Below are 22,357 nucleotides of genomic sequence, written 5' to 3'. Positions count from 1 at the left end.
TTTATTTTTGTATTTTTCTGAATTGGAAACGGGGAGAGACAGACAGACTCCCGCATGCGCCCGACCAGGATCCACCCGGCACGCCCACCAGGGGGCGATGCTCTGCCCCTCCGGGGCTTCGCTATGTTGCAACCAGAGCCACTCTAGCGCCTGAGGCAGAGGCCAAGGAGCCATCCCCAGCACCCAGGCCATCTTTGCTTCCAATGGAGCCTTGGCTGTGGGAGGGGAAGAGAGAGACAGAGAGGAAGGAGAGGGGAGGGGTGGAGAAGCAGATGGGCGCTTCTCCTGTGTGCCCTGGCCGGGAATTGAACCCGGGACTTCTGCACGCCAGGCCGACGCTCTACCACTGAGCCAACTGGCCAGGGCCGTATGTGAACTTTTAGTGTTAAAATGGTACTATAGATTCTATGTCATTATATGTTTCACTGCACACAGGTGATGAATTTCTCTAATGAGACAAAGAATCCCTGACCTGTTCTTCCCCCTAATAACTCGTTAAATATGCTGGTCTTTGGAAGGTGCTTCATTCCTCTTTTTATCCAAATTAGCCTAAGTGTTAGGTTTGTTTGTTTTTTAAAATCAAAATCAAGGTACAGTCTTACAGTGCCTTGACAACTAACCAGTACTCTCCTGAGTTCTCTGATCTATTAACATGACAAAATAAACTATTAATAAAGCATAAAATATTGAACTGCTGTATATTCTTGGGATGAACCTCATTTGATCATGGTATGCTTCACTTAATGTATTATTTAATTTTTTTTAGCATTTAAATGAATCTGGTCTGTAGTTTTCTAGTATTATTTGTTATTAGTATGTAGTTTAAACAGAACACTGGAAGGAAAATTTTCATATTTATGCTCTGGAATAGTATTAGATCTGTATGTACTGGAATTGCACATTTCTTTGTGTTTCAAAGAGTATGTGTAAGATTTCTAGGCCTGAATTTCTTTTGGATGATAAGTTCTTTGACAAGTTTCCCAATTTCTTGATCATGCTACTTAGTAATTTATGTGTCTACTAGGATTTTCCCTCCTCCAAGAATCAGATCTTGAGTTTTATCTCCTTATTAGTGTTTATATCTTAATTCCTTTTTTTTTTTTTTGTATTTTTCTGAAGTTGGAGACGGGGAGGCAGTCAGACAGAATCCCGCATGAGCCCGAATGGGATCCACCCAGCATGCCCACCAGGGGGCAATGCTCTGCCTATCTCGGGCATCACTCTGTTGCAACCAGAGCCATTCTAGCGCCTGAGGCAGAGGCCACAGAGCCATCCTTTGCGCCCGGGCCAACTCTGCTCCAATGGAGCCTTGGCTGCGGGAGGGGAAGAGAGAGACAGAGAGGAAGGAGAGGGGGAGGGGTGGAGAAGCAGATGGGCGCTTCTCCTGTGTGCCCTGGCTGGGAATCGAACCTGGCACTCCTGCACGCCAGGCCGATGCTCTACCACTGAGCCAACTGGCCAGGGCTTATATCTTAATTCTTATTTTCTTAAATATGTTGTTTCTCTACCAATCCATTTATAAAAGATCAAAAATTCTGGTTCCTAAGAGTTAAGATTCATACTCAAGTGATTCAGACATACATACCTCTATACTCTCAATCTGGAGCAAAGAATACTTTCTCTATTGTATTTAAAGGCTGGTAAATGTTCAGCATATATTTTGAAAAAAAAATTACTTATTAAGCACATGGCAAAAGAATTAAAAGATAAAAAATAAAGTAAAATTATAGACTCATTTGCTTTATTCTGCAACTTACCATTTTTAAAGACCCATTTTAAGGTTGCAAATGTCCCAAGTTAAAGAAATATATATAAAAGAAAGTTGTACTGCATGTCTAGGAATTTTATGCTAATAATAATTTCTCATATTTTAACCTGCTCTTACAGCAAGTATGTACAGGCTTAATTCAAAACAAATTTGAAACCTTTGTAAGAAAAACCAATAAAGAAGTATTGAGAAAATGCTTCATTTAAATTGGTATCCACAGCTCTATGGACAACTGATATTTGACAAACAAGGTAAGGGCATACAATGGAGTAAAGACAGCCTCTTTAATAAATGGTGTTGGGAGAATTGACGGCTACCTGCAAAAAAAAGAAACTAGACCACCAACTTACATCATTCACAAAAATAAACTCAAAATGGGTAAAAGACTTAAATGTAAGCTGTGAAACCATAAGCATCTTAGAAGAAAACATAGGCAGTAAGCTCTCTGACATCTCTCGCAGCAATATATTTGCTGATTTATCTCCACGGGCAAGTGAAATAAAACACAGGATAAACAAATGGGACTATATCAAACTAAAAAGCTTTTGCACAGCTTTAGCACAATAAGAACACAATAAAAAGACAAACTACACAATGGGAGAATATATTTGACAATACGTCTGATAAGAGGTTAATAACCAAAATTTATGAAGAACTTGTAAATCTCAATCAACACCAGGAAGATAAACAATCCAATCAAAAAATGAGAAAAAGAAATGAATAGACACTTCTCCAAAGAGAACATACAGATGGCCAATAGGCATATGAAAAAATGCTCAACATCACTAATCATTAGAGAAATGCAAATTAAAACCACAATGAGGTATCACCTCACACCAGTCAGAATGGTGCTCATCAAAAAAACAACACAGAGAAAGTGCTGGCGAGGATGTGGAGAAAAGGGAACCCTCCTGCACTGCTGGTGAGAATGCAGTCTGGTGCAGCCACAGTGGAAAACAGTATGGAGATTCCTCAAAAAATTAAAAATCAAATTGCCTTTTGACCTAGTTATCCCACTTTTAGGAATATACCTTAAGAACACCATAGAACGGCTCCAAAAGGAGAAATGCATCCCCATGTTTATGGCAGCATTGTTCACAATAGCGAAGATCTGGAAACAGCCCAAGTGTCCTTCAGTGGACGAGTAGATTAAAAAGCTTTGGTACATATATACTATGGAATACTACTCAGCCATAAGAAATGATGACATCGGATCATTTATAATAACATGGATGGACCTTGATAACATTATACAAAGTGAAATAAGTAAATCAGAAAAAACTAAGAACTATATGAATCCATACATAGATGGGACATAAAAATGAGACTCAGAGACATGGACAAGAATGTGGGGGGGGGGGTGAGGAAGGAGAGAGAGGGGTGAGGGTGAGGATGGGGCACAAAGAAAACCAGATAGAAGGTGACGGAAGACAATTTAACTTTGGGTGAGGGGTATGCAACATAATTAAATGTCAAAATTATCTGGAGATGTTTTCTCTGAACATATGTACCCTGATTTATCAATGTCACTGCATTAAAATTAATTTAAAAAATGAAAAAAAAAATTGGTATCAAATATTATGACATACAAAATGATATAAAATACCATACTTTAATTTTTATATAAAATTAAAGGTTACACTAATAACATATATACATTGTTAAAGATTTCTAATATTTGGTATGTTTAAATTAAATAGATGCATTAACAGAGTCTAACTTCCAAGTTTTCTTGTTAGCATCATGCCTAACAAAACGCTTCTACTGCACAGTACGCACAGACAAATGGAATTACCACAGTATTTTTTATTTAGACAATTTTAGAGGTGACATTGATCAATTAGCGTACATAGTTTCAGAGAAAACATCTCTAGATCATTTTGACATTTATGTGCTATACCCAACACCAAACTGACCTTGGTCACCTTTTTTTGGTTTTATGCCCCTATCCCCTCCTTCTCCTCCCGTCCCCTCCCACTGGTAACCACTGCACTCTTATCCATGTCCATGAGTCTCAATTGTGTCCCACCTATGTATGGAATCATATAGTTATTAGTTTTTTTCTGATTTACTTATTTCACTCAGTATAATGTTATCAAGGTCCATCCATTTTGTTGTAAATGATCCAATGTCATTATTTCTTATGGCTGAGTAATATTCCATAGTATATATGTACCACATCTTCTTTATCCAGTCATCTATGAAGGGCTTTTTGGTTGTTTCCATGTCTTGGCCACTGTGAAAAATGCAGCAATGAACATAGGGCTGCATGTGTCTTTACATACCAATGTTTTTGAGTTTTGGGGTATATACCCAGTAGAGGGATTGCTGGGTCATATGGTAGTTCTATTCTTAATTTTTTGATGAACCACCATACTTTCTTCCATAATGGTTGTACTACTTTACATTCCTACCAACAGTGAATGAGGGTTCCTTTTTCTCCACATCCTTTCCAACACTTGTTATTACCTGGTCCTGTTGATAATAGTCAATCTAACAGGTGTGAGGTGATATCTCATTGTAGTTTTGATTTGCATTTCTCTAATAGCTAGTGAAGATGAGCATCTTTCCATGTATCTATTGGCCATTTGTATTACTTCATGGGAGAAGTGTCTGTTTATGTCCGCTTCTTAATTTTTACTGGATTGTTTGCTTACTTGTTGAGTTTTGTGAGTTCTTTATATATTTTGGGTATTAGGCCCTTTTCTGAGCTGTTGTTTGCAAATATCACCTCACATTTAGTTGGCTGTCTATTTTGTTGTCAGTGTCTTTTGCTGTGTAAAAGTTTCTTAGTCTGATGGAGTCCCATTCATTTATATTTGCCTTCACTTCCCTTGCCTTTGGAGTCAAATTCTTAAAATGTTCTTTATCGCCAAGGTCCATGAGCTTAGTACCTATGTTTTCTTCTATGTAATTTATTGTTTCATATCTTATATTTAGGTCTTTGATCCATTTTGAATTAATTTTGGTACAAGGAAACATACTGTAGTCGAGTTTCATTCTTTTGCATGTGCCTCTCCAGTTTTCCCAGCACCATTTATTGAAGAGGCTTTCTTTTCTCCATTGTGTTTTTGGCTCCATAATCAAAGATGATCTGACCATATTTATGTGATTTTATTTCAGGGCTCTCTATTCTGTTCCATTGGTCTGAGTGTCTGTTTTTCTGACAATACCATGCTGTTTTGATTATCATGGCTCTATAATATAATTTGAAGTAAAATATTGTAATGCTCCCAGTTTCATTCTTTTTCCTTAGGATTACTTTGGCTATTTGGGGTTTTAATTTTTTTATTTTTTTTTTTCATTTTTCCAAAGCTGGAATCGGGGAGGCAGTCAGACAGACTCCCGCATGCGCCCGACCAGGATCCACCCGGCATGCCCACCAGGGGGCAATGTTCTGCCCATCTGGGGCGTTGCTCTGTTGCATCCAGAGCCATTCTAGCACCTGAGGCAGAGGCCACAGAGCCATCCCCAGCGCCCGGGCCATCTTTGTTCCAATGGAGCCTCGGCTGTGGGAGGGGAAGAGAGAGACAGAGAGGAAGGAGAGGGGGAGGGGTGGAGAAGCAGATGGGCGCTTCTCCTGTGTGCCCTGGCCGGGAATCGAACCTGGGACTCCTGCACGCCAGGCCGACGCTCTACACTGATCCAACCGGCCAGGGCCTATTTGGGGTTTTTAACAGTTCCATATAAACTTGATGATTTTTTGTTCCATTTCTTTAAAAAATGACATTGGAATTTTGATGGAAATTACATTCAATTTGTATATTGCTTTGGGTAATGTGGTCATTTTAACTATATTCTTCGTATCCAAGAACAAGGAACACTTTTCCATTTCATTGTATATTTTTCAATTTCCCTTAACAATGCTTTGTAGCCCTGGCCGGTTGGCTCAGTGGTAGAGCGTCGGCCTGGCGTGCAGAAGTCCCGGGTTCGATTCCCGGCCAGGGCACACAGGAGAAGCGCCCATTTGCTTCTCCACCCCCCCCTCTCCTTCCTCTCTGTCTCTCTCTTCCCCTCCCACAGCCAAGGCTCCATTGGAGCAAAGATGGCCCGGGCCCTGGGGATGGCTCTCTTCTCCTTTTGATATACCCATTATTCTTAGGTTGCTCTTTCTAATGGACTCAAGACATTTCCTGTAGGGCTTTCTCATTTTTTAAAATTTGTGAGTGTCTCTCCTCTTCTCCTCTGTAGTATCTCTAGTTGCCTGTCTTCTATGTCACTAATTCTCTCCTCTATCTGGCCTGTTCTATTAGCTAAGCTTGTTACCACACTTTTCAGTTCATGTATTGAGCTTTTCCTCTCTGTTTGGTTTCTTTTTATAGTTTCAATTTCCTTCGTGAAATATTCTTCTCATTAAATTGTTTTTTGAGCTCTCTAAATTGCCTTTCCATGCTCTGTTGTATTTCTGATTATTTTTAGGACTTCAATTTTTAATTCTGTCATTTAATTCCAAGGTTTCCAAGCAACTGAAATTTTTTTAGAGATTTTTCATCATCAATCTGAGCTACATCTCTGACTTTTTGTATCCATGATATTTGATTTCTTTTTCCTTAATGGCATTTGATAGTGGTATTGTTAATAACATTAATTAGAAAAAAAGTAAAAAATAAAAATTGTATAGTGATAAGTGGAACAAAAACTACAGAGAACAAGGAGCAGGAACTGAGGAAAAATGACAAAAGAGATAAAAAATGAAGTGAATAACATGCAAAATGCCACAAAGAAAAATATGAATCCAAAATATAATAATTAGTTGATAAATGATAATTGAATGAGAAAAAGAAAATAAAGTAATGGTTTTTGAAATGAAACCCTCACAAAAAACAAGAATGAAAAATATAAGTATGGATAATGAGGTTCAAAAGGAAAAGGAAAGAATTAAAAGGAGGTTTTGAGAGGTAGCTTCTTCCTTTTTATCGGCAGGTGGCGCTATACTACTGTTTTGCACCTGTGGGGCTCTAGGGTAGAGGTTTGCTATTGTGTCGCTGTGGCAATGACAATGGCTGGGCCTCAGTCTCGTTGGTAGACAGGGCTTGTTAAGGGCTTGGAGGTTCTGACAATGGGAATCTCAATTTTCCAGGTGCCTCCCCCCATGTCTCTCCCAGCTGAGCTAGCATCCTGGGGACTTAGCTGTGAGGTTTGCACTAGCCACTGCTAGCAGAGCAAGAGGCTCTAAGAACAGCCAGGTCCTTCCTCCAGTACCGCTCAAAGCACAGCTCTGGTTAAGGCTGTGCCAACAAGAGCTGCCAGCAAGAGCAGGCAGGGCTGGGAGCCGACTGCAGATCTAGTACCTTTCTAAGGGCCGTGGACAGGTCTAGCACATCTCAGCATGCCACAAGCTAGGAGCTGATTGCAGATAAAGTACCTTTCAAAGGGCCCCTGGGCATGTCTAGTATGCTTCAGTGCTCTGTGATTCTAATCTCCACAGGCTTCTCCCTTGTGCGCTGTTTGATAGCCTGCAGAAAGTGTGCTACCCCAAACCCCACGCCCAATGTGCACGCCCAACCCCCATGACTTCAGCAGTGCACACAGAGGCCTGCACCCGCCCACTCAGGCGCACAGCGCTTGTGATCTCAGTCAGAGCTGGGAATGTAGGAATACCCTCAGAAAACTGTATCAGCTCCGCGGAGGTACCCCACCCAGGCAGTCCTAAGTCCAGGGATCCTGGCCCTTGTGCACATCCCACGCTGGCAGTCGTGGAGCTGGGAATGCACAAAGACACTGGCAATAGCCCACTGGCAATAGCCCACGCAGATGTCTATCGCTGATAAACTTGGGCTAACCCCTCCAGCCTGTGTGTGAGTGTGTGCGTACACGCCGGTGAAGCCACTCGCACACTGCCTGTGATTGCAGGGCCAGGAGCGTACAAAGCTGCTGGCGCCAGCGCCCACAGGCACCCCACCCCGGTAACCTTTGTCAGAGCCTGCCGCCCTTGTGCGCCCCTTGTCCACGATCTCAGGCAGAGCTGGTGTGTTCTTTCTTCTGCTTGATCATACACCCTCACCCAGCTCCTTCTCTCTGCCTCTGACCCTCTGCTTCACTCAGCTCCAGACAAAAGCGCCCTTCCTCAGTTCAGTAAGGAAAGTGAAATACCCTGGTTCTCCATTTTATTTTCTTCAGAGTAGATTATATATTCAGCTACCTTTTCGCACAACCATACCTTTGTCTGGTGTATATATATCAGTTGCTCCTGAGATTTTTTCTGTTTTTAGTTGTTGAATTTGTTGAAATTTAAAGGGGAGATATTGGGAGCAGCCCTCACGGAGCCATTTCTCTGATGTCACCGAATTACCACAACTTTTAAGTGTTCTTTGTAATCATTTTATCATCCATGTTGATTTGCATTAACTATAGTTTTAACTACTGCTATTCTTTAAGTTTTACTATTATTTTTTTTGTTTTCACTTCCCCACACTGGAATATAGAGATGGATAGAGGTAAGTAGGCCTTTTAATAAAGATTAAAAGTTAGGTCAAACAACGCCCTGGCTGGTTTGCTCAGTGGTAGAGCATCAGACGGTGTGTGGACATCCTGGGTTTGATTCCTAGTCAGGGCACACAGGAGAAGTGAACATCTGTTTTTCTACCCCTCCCTTCTTTTTCTCTCCCCTTTTCCCTCTTGCAGCCACGCCTCGATTGGTTTGAGTGAGGTGGCCTTGGGCACTGAGGGATGGCTTGTGGCCTCTGCCTCAGAAGCTAAAAAAAAAAGGTTCCTTGCTGAACAATGGAGCAATGGCCCCAGATAGGCAGAGCATCGCCCCCTAGTGGGCTTGGTGGGTGGATTTCTCTCCCAGCACATGTGGAAGTCTGTCTCTCTGCCTCCCCTCCTCTCAATGAATAAAAAAATAAAAAGATAAAAGGTCAAACAAGTGAGAGTAGTACTACTTTTGGAGTTTCCTATATGTACTTCTTAAGAAGATAAAGCTACATTTTGTCAATATAGAAATTATAAGGAAATGTATCACATGTACAAAGTATAAATACCATTCTGGAGTCACCTGCTCCAGAAAGACATTAACACAAGACTAAGATAATTTACCAATTATTACATATTTTAAATGAAGAGCATAGTAAGCAAGTAAATAAACCACTTACCATTTGACAGCTAAATTCTGTACCTCTCCATTTTTATCTTCCAGTAACTTCAAAATCATTTTCACTACTTTCCTTTCACTATCATCATCCAATTTGATGGAATCTTTCTGCAGTTCTGTCATCAAATCATTTGTAGCCATAAACCTATCAAAAAATGAAATTTTGTTGGTAATTTAAATAAGGTATCATTACCCAAAATTATCTTTCCTGGATTAGTCTTGATTTCTAATAACTGGCAGGACCTACAGTACATCATCTTTCATTGTAATCGCATCACTGCTTTTAGGGGAAGAAAAGATCCTTTTAACTTCTTCTTTGCATGTGATTTGAATTTTACCTAGGAAGTGTTTATAAACATTAAGAATACCTTCCTATATAATATTATGTGTTGAACTGAGGTCATATATTATAAATTACTAGAAAATTTCCAAAATAAAAATTATCACCTCCACTCCAACTCCCACTACTAGGTATCAGGTGTCTTTTCAAAATGATAGTAAGATGATTCTAGAAAGTTGTTCTATTTGACATCCCTCCCCTTAAGAACCACTGCCAAAGGAGGGTTTAATAGCCCAAACAAAACTCCAAAAATAAAAAAACCAGGTTGATCAACTGTTTAATCTTAGTTTTCAGTGAAAGGGTTGAACAGAAGATAAAAATAAAGTAAACAGACTTGCAGATTTTTCCTTATACCTTACCAGACAATTCACTGTTTTAAAAGAAATTTCTCAGATTAGATAATCACACTGTAATAAAGTCCTCAAATCTGTTTAACTACCAAATGAAAAACTTCCCATAATTCTTGGCTCCCCTCCACCTATTAAAATAATCTGAATTAACCGTTTAATGCCTTTTTCTTTTATTTAAACCAGATCTGTGTGAGCAGAAATTCAGTATTCTATGTTACATGCAGAGATGTCAAAATCCATGCCTAAATCAACAATTAAATAAAAACTATTAGACCTGAATGATAAACCACTATCAGATAATCTGGCAACGTGGGCAATAAACTACATATGTGGGAAGGATTTAACACTTACTAATTTAGCAACTCGTTACCTATAAGAGAATTTTAAGGATAATTACAGTAATTAGTATGTTCTTTTAATGCTGCTTTCACAAAGTTTTAAACTACAGGCAAGCTCAATTCTTACAAAATTTTATAAAACTGCTTTTTTTATAAAGAAAAGTTTATGTTTAAATTGGTACTTTTTAAAAATAGACATAATTCTAACTGGAAGCCCCTTTTTACAACAAAAATATATTTAAACCACACAATATTCTGGAAAGTAAAAAACCCAAACTGAACAGCATATAAATACTATAGGCATTTATAGGCAGGCATTAAGTATCTTAACCATTTAACTTAGAAAGAATTCATTAAGTAACCATAAGTTAAGACTTCTTAGAATCCCTGAAATGCTAATCATCGGGTAAAGAAAAACAATGATCAATTTCAGTAAAAAAGTAGATAATCCCAATGTAAAAAATTGTTTGATGGTTCTGAAGTGATTCTATTAGCACACAGATTCATTCTTTTATCCACTACCTATTATGCTCATATGCCTACAGGCAAAGGCCAGATAAATAAACAAATTTTGGCTCCTAACCTCAAAGACTTTATTTAATAGTCTATTGATTTTCAAAAAACAGTGGTTAAACAAATTATTTAAAAGTTAAAATAAATATCAGCAAAACTAGCAATAGATAATATTTTTAAAGATCAGAAAAACTGGACTGATATAGTATGAGATTATAATAAGAATTACTTTTTAATGATGACCCCCAAATCCAGAAAATTCTGAGAAATTCTTCCTTCTGTTAATTTGATATAAAAAAAACTGCACTATAAATCTTATTAGGAAACTGACCATTTTGAAAGCTATCCACAGCAGTTTTAAGAGCTAAATGGTAAAATACCTCTTGAGCATTTACTCTTCTAGGTACAGTGCTAATGGCTAAGGGAAACATAACTCAGTGCCTTTCCCTTAACATTTTCATCTACTCTGGCAAACAGATAAATGAACAAATCTCAAGCTTACAAATTTTTTTTTAACAATACTCAGCCCTGGCCGGGTAGCTCAACTGGTTCGAGTATCATCCCAATGTGCCAAGCTTGCAGGTTTGATCCCTGGTCACGGCACATACAAGAAACAACCAATGATGGCATGACTAAGTGGAACAACAAATTGATGTGTCGCTCTAAAAATCAATTTAAAAAATACTCAAGGGCATTTGGCAATGATCACACCAAAGAACTGATGGTTAGAGTCTCAAAGGATTTAATAGGGGCTTGCATTGGGAAAGCTGTTTGGAATTTTAAAGTTTTTATCTCCATGTGGGGGGTGATGGTGGTGAGAGGCATGGAAACTCAGAGTAAAGAACTAAGGAGTAGTTTAGTGGAAAGTCAATCTGATAACCAAGAAGGCAGGTAGCACATATAGTGTGCATATGCTGGAGAGAGAAGATTCATGTCCCAGGTGAGAAAGAGTGGGACAGCAGAGAGTTCAAAACAGTGCTCAATTTAAAATGTATTAACTATTTATTTCTGGAATTTTCCATTTAACATTTTAGGACCACAGGTGACTAGGTAACTGAAACTGCAGAAAGCAAAGCTGTGGATAAAGAAGTACTACTGCATTCTCTTCTCAGTTTATTTAGTGTCATGATTTATGCATATTTTGTTGGTTTATGCTTTCTGTTATTTGAAATGACCCCTAAGCATAGTGCGAAAGTGCTGTCTAGTTTTCCTAAGTACAAGAAAGCTGTGAGGTGTCTTCCAGAGAAAAATACATGTGTTAGATAAGATTTGTTTAGGTATGAGTTATAGTGCTGTCAGCCTTGAAATCAATGCTAATAAATCAACAACATATATTAAATAAAATGTTTTTAAACAGAAACACATATAAAACAACGTCACAAACTGATCAACTAATGAAAATTCTGTGACTTGCTCATAGGAACCTAACCCTGGAAGTTATGGTTCACTATCACTAATTGAATGTTCATGGTAACGTTGAATAATGAGAACCAACTCTGATATTTACAAGTTTAAAATTAATAGGTCTTCGAAATGGATTGGAAATGGAGATGGTAAGAGCTGAATTAGGAAATAGACAAAGAAGTAAAAGGCCATAGACTCGGGTGTTATAGTTAAGTATGCATCCTGCCTGGAGTCTCCATGTTATTGAACAGCCACTGTCACATCAAGTCGTTCAACCACTCATCTTACAACAGAAGAAAGGGTTAATAAACCTCATTCAACTACAGACTACAATGAATGGCCACTCCTCTGATCTGAAACAATAAAATATCACCAATAGTAAAGATGTGAATGCCATGAATTAATGTTCTGCAGCCCAAATTCACCTGCCTTTGACCAAAAGCAAGGACTGAGAAGAGAAAGGAGAGGGGGTAGGGGAAAAGAAGGGGAAAGAGAAAAGGAAAGGGAAGGGAAAGGTAAAGAGGTGGGGTAAGGAAAGAAGAGAAAAGAGAAGAGAAGAGAAGAGAAGAGAAGAGAAAAGAGAAGAGAAGAGAGAACAGCAGTCCCTGAAGTCCAGGAACTGATTTGAGGATCATACCTAAACCTCAATGTTATCCAAACTGATGTGGTGTTTACAACTAAAGCATATTGTTTCCTGGACACAAACAATCTCATAAAACAACCATATTAGACAAGTACACTTAGTAACATAAAATATCAAACTTCCTCCTGAGTGCTACATCCTTACTGCTCATCAGCTTTAGTCAGCCCTACCTGTAACATTAAGATGTCAAATGACAGAACTGCCCCCAGTTTTAGATATCCTCTCTAAAGCAAATCTCCACTTCCTTAGAAGCTTCCCCAAATTACCCAAATAAATAGGTACCAACCTTCCTGCTGAGCTATCCTTCTGTGCTCCCTTACTATTGTATAATGGTAATAAACCAAGATGTGTCAGGGATACCTATATAAAAGAATTTCAAGAAGGAAAAAGTGGCAAACTATTCACATCAAACAGATAAGTAAAGAAAACAACCACTAAATTATGTAGTTACATGAAGACGGTGAGGGATTTGGGGAAAAGCAATTTCAGTGAGCTTAGGTGGGCAACATATAAGTTTAGTTTATCTTGTAGTCAATGGGAATTAGTAGGGAAGGCAATGATTGGCTGTGATATTAAGGAAGAATATTCTAATGAAAGAGTTACCAACAGGTTGAATTGAAAAAAGGCCTGAGATAGGGAGAGTAATTTGAGAAATACTCATCAGGGAACCAAAGAAGAAAAGAAAAGGTAAAAGGGTGACATCAAGGTTTTCCAACTGTGATATCTGGTGGATGGCAATGTAATATGACAAATAAGGTTTTAAAAAAGGCTTAACTTAAGGTGGGAGGGGGAATTAATATGTTAACTTTCATTCTATTTTTTTTTTTTTTACAGGGACAGAGAGAGAGTCAGAGAGAGGGATAGACAGGGACAGACAGACAAGAACGGAGAGAGTTGAGAAGCATCAATCATCAGTTTTTCATTGCACGTTGCAACACCTTAGTTGTTCATTGATTGCTTTCTCATATGTGCCTTGACTGCGGGTCTTCAGCAGACCGAGTAACCCCTTGCTTGAGCCAGAGACCTTGGATCTAAGCTGGTGAGCTTTTTTCTCAAGCCAGATGAGCCTGCACTCAAGCTGGCGACCTCGGGGTCTCGAACCTGGGTCCTCCGCATCCCAGTCCGATGCTCTATCCACTGTGCCACCGCCTGGTCAGGCAATATGTTAATTTTCAGACTCCTGTGGGAAGTCCCACATGGATATAACTTACAGGCAGTGCCATTCATTCATTTATTCAACAAATATTTGGTGGGCACTATTGATAGGAACTGTGCTAGGTTCTGCGAAGAGTTATGAACAAGACAGTCATAGTCTGGAATTTATACACCTGGCTTATTCTACTGAACTGAAAGCTACTTGCAAGGAGAACTTACTCACCTTTGGTAAATGCAATGCAGAAAAGCATAAATAATGGTAGAAATAAAACTGCACAATGAGTAACCCTCATCACAACCTTTCCCCTCATATATAAACACAATTTCACCTTTGTTTCTAAATGATATGGGTCAACTGTATCAAAAATAAATGGTATGGGCCAAATGTATCACCCAGTGAACCAATAATCTATCAAAGATCTTGTACACATACCACTGCTATCTCACTTTTTCTCATTTATACCCTTTGAGCTATGAATTAACTCAGGACAGTCGTAATATTGTTCATGTAAACAGAACTAATTTTTAGTCATATTTCTTCTTCCCAGTTTCCTCAATGAGGTCCCTTTCCCCTCTTTTTCAGTGGTGAGCCATAATCATTGCTGAATTAGTGTTACCAGTATACCTATATGAAGAAAAATCACATTAAGTGAAATCAAGTAATTTTCTGCCAACAACCTGCAAAGTACTTAAAAATGCCCCCAAAATCACCTTCTTACTCTCTACAAATCTATTTCTTCTGATTAAACCTATACTTTTTCAAGCACAAGTAATCCAGGTAACTTCATTTAGTACTTCCTATTACATTACTGTAAATGACCACATAGTACTCTCAGTTATGTTATAGGATCTCTAATATCCTTCCAGCTCTGCAAATCTATGATTCTATTGAACAGGACTGAGATTTTTATTAGCCTTTTCAACAGCTTTCAAGAGAAAATGACTTCCAATATCCAAAACATAAATATGCTGGGTAACAAAACCATTATCAAGCTAGAAAATTCAACAACACAATCAATTTTTAAAGATTGTCTCAAATGGTTATTTTTTAAAAAGACTGGTAGGTTTTACACTGGCTTCTGGAGGAAACTTCCCCTAATCCTTACATGTTTTTTCTTAACCCTGGAACTAAAATACAATTCAACAAAAAGAAGCATCTATTGAGAACCCACATGATCAAGTCACTAAACAGAGTAAAGGATTCAATTATGTAAGACAAGGTTCATACCCTCAGAGAGTTTCCACAACAATACCTCCAGTTAGCCAACATTATCTACTCCCTCTCCCCCAATGAAACTCTGTATTATTGTGGTTTCATATTGTTTTCTCTACCCAGAATTTAAAGACCTAGCTCAGACACCCCACAAACATGAATCTCCCTGCTTCTCTGCCACTTAAGCCTGATAACTATATTGCTATAAGTTATGTATCTTTTTACAATAGTGTCTTAACTATTCAACAAGCACGCAGATACTACTAAGAGCAAGCACTACAACTTTAACTCTTTCTAGTCCTTAGGGAATTATTAAAAGCGTCTTTCAGCACAAAATATTCCATAAGCCTAACTTAGAAGGAACTGAAATTTAAGGTCTTAACTCTTATTGTCCCCTAGTCATTCTGCTTTATGTGGCAGTTATGAGTTCATGCTCTGGGGTTATCTGGATAGTCCAGATCAGAGGTCCCAAACTTTTTACACAGGGGGACAGTTCACTGTCCCTCAGACCATTGGGGGGCCGGACTATAAAAAAAACTATGAACAAATCCCTATGCACACTGCACATATCTTATTTTAATGTAAAAAAAACAAAACGGGGAACAAATAGAATATTTAAAATAAAAAACAAGTAAATTTAAATCAACAAACTGACCAGTATTTCAATGGGAACTATGGGCCTGCTTTTGGCTAATGAGATGGTCAATGTCTGGTTCCATATTTGTCACTGCTAGCCGTAACAAGTGATATGACGCGCTTCTGCAGCCATGATGCATGCATCTCACGTCAACAGAAAAGTAGTAGTGTACATGAGTGACGCCGCGCTTTGCGGTGCCACCACATACAGCACTCCAGGAGTACAGAATGCATTCACATCCTGTGCTCCTCTCACTGACCACCAATGAAAGAGGTGCCCCTTCTGAAGTGCAGCGGGGGCTCGATAAATGGCCTCAGGGGGCCGCATGCAGCCCGCAGGCCATAGTTTGGGGACCCCTGGTCCAGATCTACTACTGTCAAACTGACCTTGGGCAAGTAACATCACCATTTCAGTTTCCTCAGCTGTAACAGATTGTTGATATTCACTTAACTAGAGTTGTAAGAATAAATAGGATTAAATGCATAAACTCCACACTAACTGTTAATATTAACTATTATGTACACAGAGAGAAAAATAATGGCAAATTCTTTCTGTAGCTCTTGATTCTTTGTAATACTTTAATTTAGTTGGGGGTAAAGTATATAAAAATAAAAGCAGAACTTTGTTACCTCAACCCACTGAATATTCAATATTAATATTCATAGTGGAGCATTCACATGATTCTTGCACACTAAAGTTTTCATTATATTTACAGTCACTAAACCTTAATAAATACCCCACCCTCAAAGAATACAAAAATCTAAACACAAAAGAAAAGGAGCATTAGTTTTTTCTCCCAATAAATTGAGCCTGTTATTTAAGTCCTACAGAACAATTTTTTTAAAGTACTGACATTTCAAAACATTGAAATCTACACCCATTTATTTACTTTCTTTGCATTAATGGACGATGTAGTTACCCAGAAACCTGAAATTTCAGGCCTATAAGTGACTTTTGTAATTATCCATGTACAAGCCTCTCAAATGAAAATTTAATCCCAAATTAAGTATCCTGACCAAGATCTCACATATTTCACAACAAAAAATCCTTCATGACTAGAACTCACATCATGAGAGTGGTTTGCACATGTTAGATGCGCTATAATGTTAAGTAGTCTTTTCCTCTCAATATCCTTGGCACTAGGTATTTTAAAACATGTAGCAGAGCCTGATCAGGTGGTGGTGCAATGGACAGAACGTGGGACGGGGACACAGAAGACCCAGGTTCAAAACACCGAGGTTGCCACATTGAGCGCACGCTTATCCGGCTTGAGCACAGGCTCACCAGCTTGAGTGAGGGATCGCTGGCTTGAGCCTAAAGGTCGCTAGCTTGAGCAAGGGGTCACTCACTCTGCTGTAACACCCCCCCCCCCTCCCGTCAAGGCACACATGAGAAAGCAATCACTGAACAACTAAGAAGCTGCAACAAAGAATTGATGCTTTGCATCTCTCCCCCTCCTGTCTGTCCCTCTCTGTTTCTGTCTCTGTCAAAACAAAAAACCCCCAAGAAAACATAGCAAAACAACTGTGACATTTACAGCAAAATAAATAAATACATTTCTAATGAGAAATTAGAAAGTGTCCTTTTAAGTAGAACACATGTATTCAAGTAAATGCCTGCACTGAAAATATACAGAAAAATCTTCAAACTACTTGACCTCAAATGCAATTTTTTTTTTTTGTATTTTTCCGAAGCTGGAAACGGGGAGAGACAGTCAGACAGACTCCCGCATGCGCCCGACCGGGATCCACCCGGCACGCCCACCAGGGGCGATGCTCTGCCCCTCTGGGGGGTCGCTCTATTGCGACCAGAGCCACTCTACTGCCTGGGGCAGAGGCCAAGGAGCCATCCCCAGCGCCAGGGCCATCTTTGCTCCAATGGAGCCTCACTGCGGGAGGGAAAGAGAGAGACAGAGAGGAAGGAGAGGAGGAGGGGTAGAGAAGCAGATGGGCGCTTCTCTTGTGTGCCCTGGCCGGGAATCGAACCCGGGACCCCTTGTATGCCAGGCCGACGCTCTACCACTGAGCTGCTATTTTAATTGAGCTCTCAAATGTCTACAATTTAATTAATACATAATGCTTTAGTTGCAGACTTGTCTGTTAACTGGATGGCCTGATTGTATCACAAGTCTTTATTTTTTATTTTTTATTATTATTATTATTTTTAATATTTTTCTGAAGCTGGAAACGGGGAGGCAGTCAGACAGACTCCCGCATGCGCCCGACCGGGATCCACCCGGCATGCCCACCAGGGGGCGATGCTCTGCCCATCCGGGGCGTTGCTCTGTCGCGACCAGAGCCACTCTAGCGCGTGGGGCAGAGGCCAAGGAGCCATCCCCAGCGCCCGGGCCATCTTTTGCTCCAATGGAGCTTCGGCTGCGGGAAGGGAAGAGAGAGACAGAGAGGAAGGTGAGGGGGAGGGGCGGAGAGGCAGATGGGCGCCTCTCCTGTGTGCCCTGGCCGGGAATCGAACCCGGGTCTTCCGCATGCCAGGCCGACGCTCTACCACTGAGCAAACCGGCCAGGACCATATCACAAGTCTTTAAAACGGAGTTAATAAAAATTCTTTTTTTTTTGGACTTTTAGCCCTCTAACAATTTTTTTAATTTTAATTCTTATTTTTATTTATTTATTCATTTTAGAGGAGAGAGGAGAGGAGAGGAACAGGAAGCATCAACTCCCATATATGCCCTGACCAGGCAAGCCCTGGGCTTTGTATATGTGCTGCCAAAGTGAGCACAAGCCCTGGGCTTTGAACTGGTGACCTCAGCATTGCAGTTCAATGCTTGATCCACTGCACCACCAAAGGCCAGGCAATAAAAATTCTTAATGATGTCAAATTACTGGAAGTCACTTACTGTTCCTAAACATATCTCTACCTAGAAGTATCTTCTACAATACTCACCAACTATTAGAAATATTTCAATATTACTCTTTTAGGAGAATAATCCTCCAAGTAATGTTTTTATTCCAACCAAATTGATAAGACACTCTTAATCAAATTCAACACTGACTATAGCTTAACATCAGAGCATTATTTTTCTCTTATAGTTTAAAAAACAAAAACCCAAGCATGTGTATACTTTTGCATTTATAAGCAATTTAAGAAAGCTTCAATAATCATATATGCATATTGTCGTATTATTTTATTTCTTTATTCCAAACATATTACCCATACACAAGTCTGACTAGTTGAACAAACTGTAATATTATAAAGTGCTACCTTTAGACTGAAACTGAACACAATTAAAATTAAATTTCACACTTTTACAAAAACGGACAGAAATGGGAGGAAGGGAATCACACCATACACTCTACAAGCTGAAAATCAGTGTTATATATAGGTATGTTCCATTCAGAAGTTTATTTAAATTTCAATGGCTTGTAGTGGGAGCAAGCAATGATCCTAATGGAAGTAACCATTCTAATCGTGCTTAAAAAAAAAAAAAAAACACAAAAAAAAACCCCACAACACTTATTTCCCCCAATAATATAGATTTTGGCCCTACCTACAAATCTAAAATATCAAAATACTCCAAAAAAATATACTCCTCCAAAATCACAACAGTAAAATTTTTAGTATTAGCAATATGGATTTTAAAAGTTTCAAAGGCAATACTAAAAACAAAAACCATCTTAGGTAGCAAATGCTTGTGAAAATCATTTGGCTTTGAAACCATAGAACTACCACTGTATTTATACATTTTTATATGCCAGCACATAAATTTAATTAGAAACACGAGCTCTACATTTTTCATGGTTCTTGTTTCACAAATCGGGAGATTACTTCTTGTTACATAAGGTTTGGACACGTTTTCAGATGTTAAATCATATAATTCATACAATGAAATAAATAAAAAAATAAATAAATGCGCACTTCAGCCACAATTTTAATAGAAAACTGTGTTTTCTTTTAAAATGCACACAATCAATCCCGAGGGTATTGACTCCATGCAGAGGGTACCAGCTCAACCCGCTAGGTCACTGGTTGGAGCCCCGGTCAGGGCACATATGAGAAGCAATCAATAGCACAACTAAGTGGAATCAGTTGATGCTTCTCTCTCTCCTTCACTCTCAAAAAAAAAAAAAAAGAAACTATTTTAAAAACGATTACGTTAAAATGCACACAAAAACAACCTCTACGCCTTAGACAACAAAACAAGCATGAAGCTTTTTTAGATCGAAAGCTTTCTTAGCTTGTGATGGGATAGGAGGTGGGAAGAAAAGGATGCAACTATTACAGTAGTGCAAAACAATAAAAATAAAAAAAAGAACCAAGATAGTCCATGAAAAGATAATTCTACAACACACATGTAACCAAGGTCTGGAGCAGGCAGTACAAGTCTCCTGGAACAGCACTGCTAACATATTTACCATCCGCATATTATAAAATTACTCCTTCCAATAAGACCCGTCTGTGCTTGGTTTACTTTTCTGTGTAATGTTGAGCAATTTAACTTTCTGAGGGTATATTCTGGTTATAAAAAAATAAAACTGAAACCCCAAGTTCCTGCTTGGGTTTTACCTGCCAAGGGAAAATGACAGAGATGCTGGCGGGAAAACCCTACGAGTCAAGTTTCCTCCATCCTGGCTGCCCTCCCCCTTCTTCCCACTTTCACGAATGAGATAATCCAAAGAAAAAGTTTACAACCTAATCCGAGAAGAGCTCAAAAAAAGCAAATTGTTCAAAATGAATGCACCTAGGCCTTCTTCCAGTTGTGGGAAAGGAGACAGCGAGGCCCCCGAATGGGCAGCAGCTCGGTCAGCAAGCAGGGCGGCCTAGCGCCTCCAGTGGGCCGGCGGGTAGGCCCGGCCTCCGGATCCCCCAAGCCCAGAAGCCCCTTCTCCACAAGAGTGGGTGACTTCTCCCTTTTCCCCACCTGGGACCCGGAAATCATGTCGGGGGGAGGCGGGGAAGAGTAGCACAGACGCGGTGGGGACGTTCGCGGACGCAGAAGGGAGCCGAGGCCAGCGGCAGACAGCCGCCTGGAGAAGAATGGGGGAGGGGGTCGCACGGTGGGAAAGGAAAGTGGAGCGCCGGGATCGGGGACAGAAGTGGTGGGCCGGGGACCCCGGGAAAGCGGAGGAGCCGGTTAAGGCTAAAGGGGTGGGGCAAGGCCTATGTGAGGGCCGACGCCGCGGATGGGGGACCCCGAGGTGTGTTTAGGGTCGAATTCCGGCCTTACCTGAAGTCCTTGTCACTGGATGTCATTTTTTCCAGCAGATTGGAAATGTGGTACGAGGCGCTCGCCATGTTGACGGCCTTGATCCCGCCCGCCGGCGCTGCTGATGCTGCTGTCCGCTGCCGCCGCCGCTGCTGCTCCTCCTCTCGCTCCTGGCGGTCCCGCTTCCAGGGTCGCAGCGCGACGCCTACACAGACTAGGGAGGCGCCTCCACGGGTTGCCCCCGCCCCGGCGAGGCGTGGGCCTGTCCCGGGGAAAGCAGAGGCTACAAGGCCGCCCTAACGACGGCGCTGCTCGCCGAAAAACGAGCTCATGGGAAGCAAGGAGTACAGCAGGGCCTCTCCCGGGAGCCAGACACTTCCACTGGGGATCGTCTCGCTCCCACTCCCTCCGCACTCTCTCCCTAGGGCAAAGGGCCAAAACCCGCCTCCTACGCTCCGGGGACAGTTGCGGCAGACGCGGGACGCAACGGAAAGCTGAGGTCAGGGTTCACGGAGGTCTCCCCACGCACGCTTAGAGACGCTAGTTAAAGGACAATCCTGTTGGCTGAGGCTTGTGTCAGTCTGCACGGGTCCCGCCCTTCAGGAGGAAAGACCACGAGCAAAACGGGCTGTTCTCGCGGGACTTAAAAGCGACGGTTAAAGGATTGGGGGGGGGGGGGTGCGAATGGGACAAATGTGCTTTGATCTGAAAATAACTTGATTTTTTTTTTTTTTGGTATGGTAGAAAAAAATTTATGACTTTTAAGGGGTATAAGGACTGGACCTAATGCTATTTAAGAGGTTAGCCTGCAGACCAGCTCAAGAATTGTTAAAAACAGCTTTCCTTTCAAATCGGATGCGTGGCCTACATTGCCTTTAACCACGATGGTATATTGTTGCCACGTGAAAACCACAAACCCCAGAATTCAGTTGGGTGGGTGGGTTTACAGAGGACCAGGATATCATTGGCTGAAGGAATTGTCTTTATTGGCTCCCTTGGAAGGAAGGAATGTTGGGATTTGCAGTCTGGCAAAGCATCTACGGTGAAGAGAACCTTTATATCTGCGTGTTTGGTTTCTGCAGCTGATTCGGATACTCTCTGCTTTTGTTATGATAGGATGTCCGCAGATAGGCTACTGCGGTTTGGGCAGGTGCATTGCGGATCAGTTGGTGTTCTTGGGAAAGGCCTAGGAGCGATTTAACACTAATCCCTGAGAGTGATAGTGGCTTCCTCCTTTAAAGACAGCAGATCATCTGCTGGCCATGAGCGTTGAAGAGCCAGCTTCCTAAAGCAAGAAGGACTGTCGTAAGATTAATGGGCCAACGACTAGTTATTTTATTTAGGGCCTACTGGTTTTAGTCAGAGTAGCTAAATGACTACCCTCTCTAGACAGTTTTTGTGGACTTGATAATCCTACCACTGTGTATTTTACTGAGCCGAGACATATACACGCAGCAATAATAGATTAGATATCAAATCACTTGTTTTAGTATCCATGTTTTTTATATACTTAGTTAAAACTAGCTACAAGCCTTTTTGAAAGCAAAAAATAAAAATAAAAAATCCCAGTCAAGCAGCAAGGAAAATTCAATTGCAATCTGTTACTGCTCCTATTAAAAAAAGAAAAACAAACTTTAGCTACTTTCTTCCAAGTAGTAAATCTGACCTTTCCCTACTATTCTTTCCTATAGCCACCAAATGTTATTCAGTGTCCTCTAAAAGCAAGGCACTGTTCACAA

General features: G+C 40.4%; 1 protein-coding gene across 1 annotated transcript in view; it reads right to left on the bottom strand.

Annotated features, from left to right (window-relative positions):
• Positions 1-21,147, bottom strand: part of CAND1 (cullin associated and neddylation dissociated 1) — a 66,799-nt gene extending 45,652 nt beyond the window's left edge. Inside the window, exons 1-2 of the mRNA XM_066369065.1 lie at positions 20,640-21,147; positions 8,863-9,006 (exon numbers count right to left, since the gene is read on the bottom strand). Of these exons, the coding sequence (XP_066225162.1) occupies positions 8,863-9,006; positions 20,640-20,707 (212 nt within the window). The 5' untranslated portion in view covers positions 20,708-21,147. The remainder of the gene's footprint in view (positions 1-8,862; positions 9,007-20,639) is intronic.
• Positions 21,148-22,357: the final 1,210 nt, after the last annotated feature.

This window comes from Saccopteryx leptura, chromosome 2 (genome assembly GCF_036850995.1).
Source record: "Saccopteryx leptura isolate mSacLep1 chromosome 2, mSacLep1_pri_phased_curated, whole genome shotgun sequence".
Taxonomy (NCBI): domain Eukaryota; kingdom Metazoa; phylum Chordata; class Mammalia; order Chiroptera; family Emballonuridae; genus Saccopteryx; species Saccopteryx leptura.
This window is presented reverse-complemented; position numbering and strand designations above follow the sequence as displayed.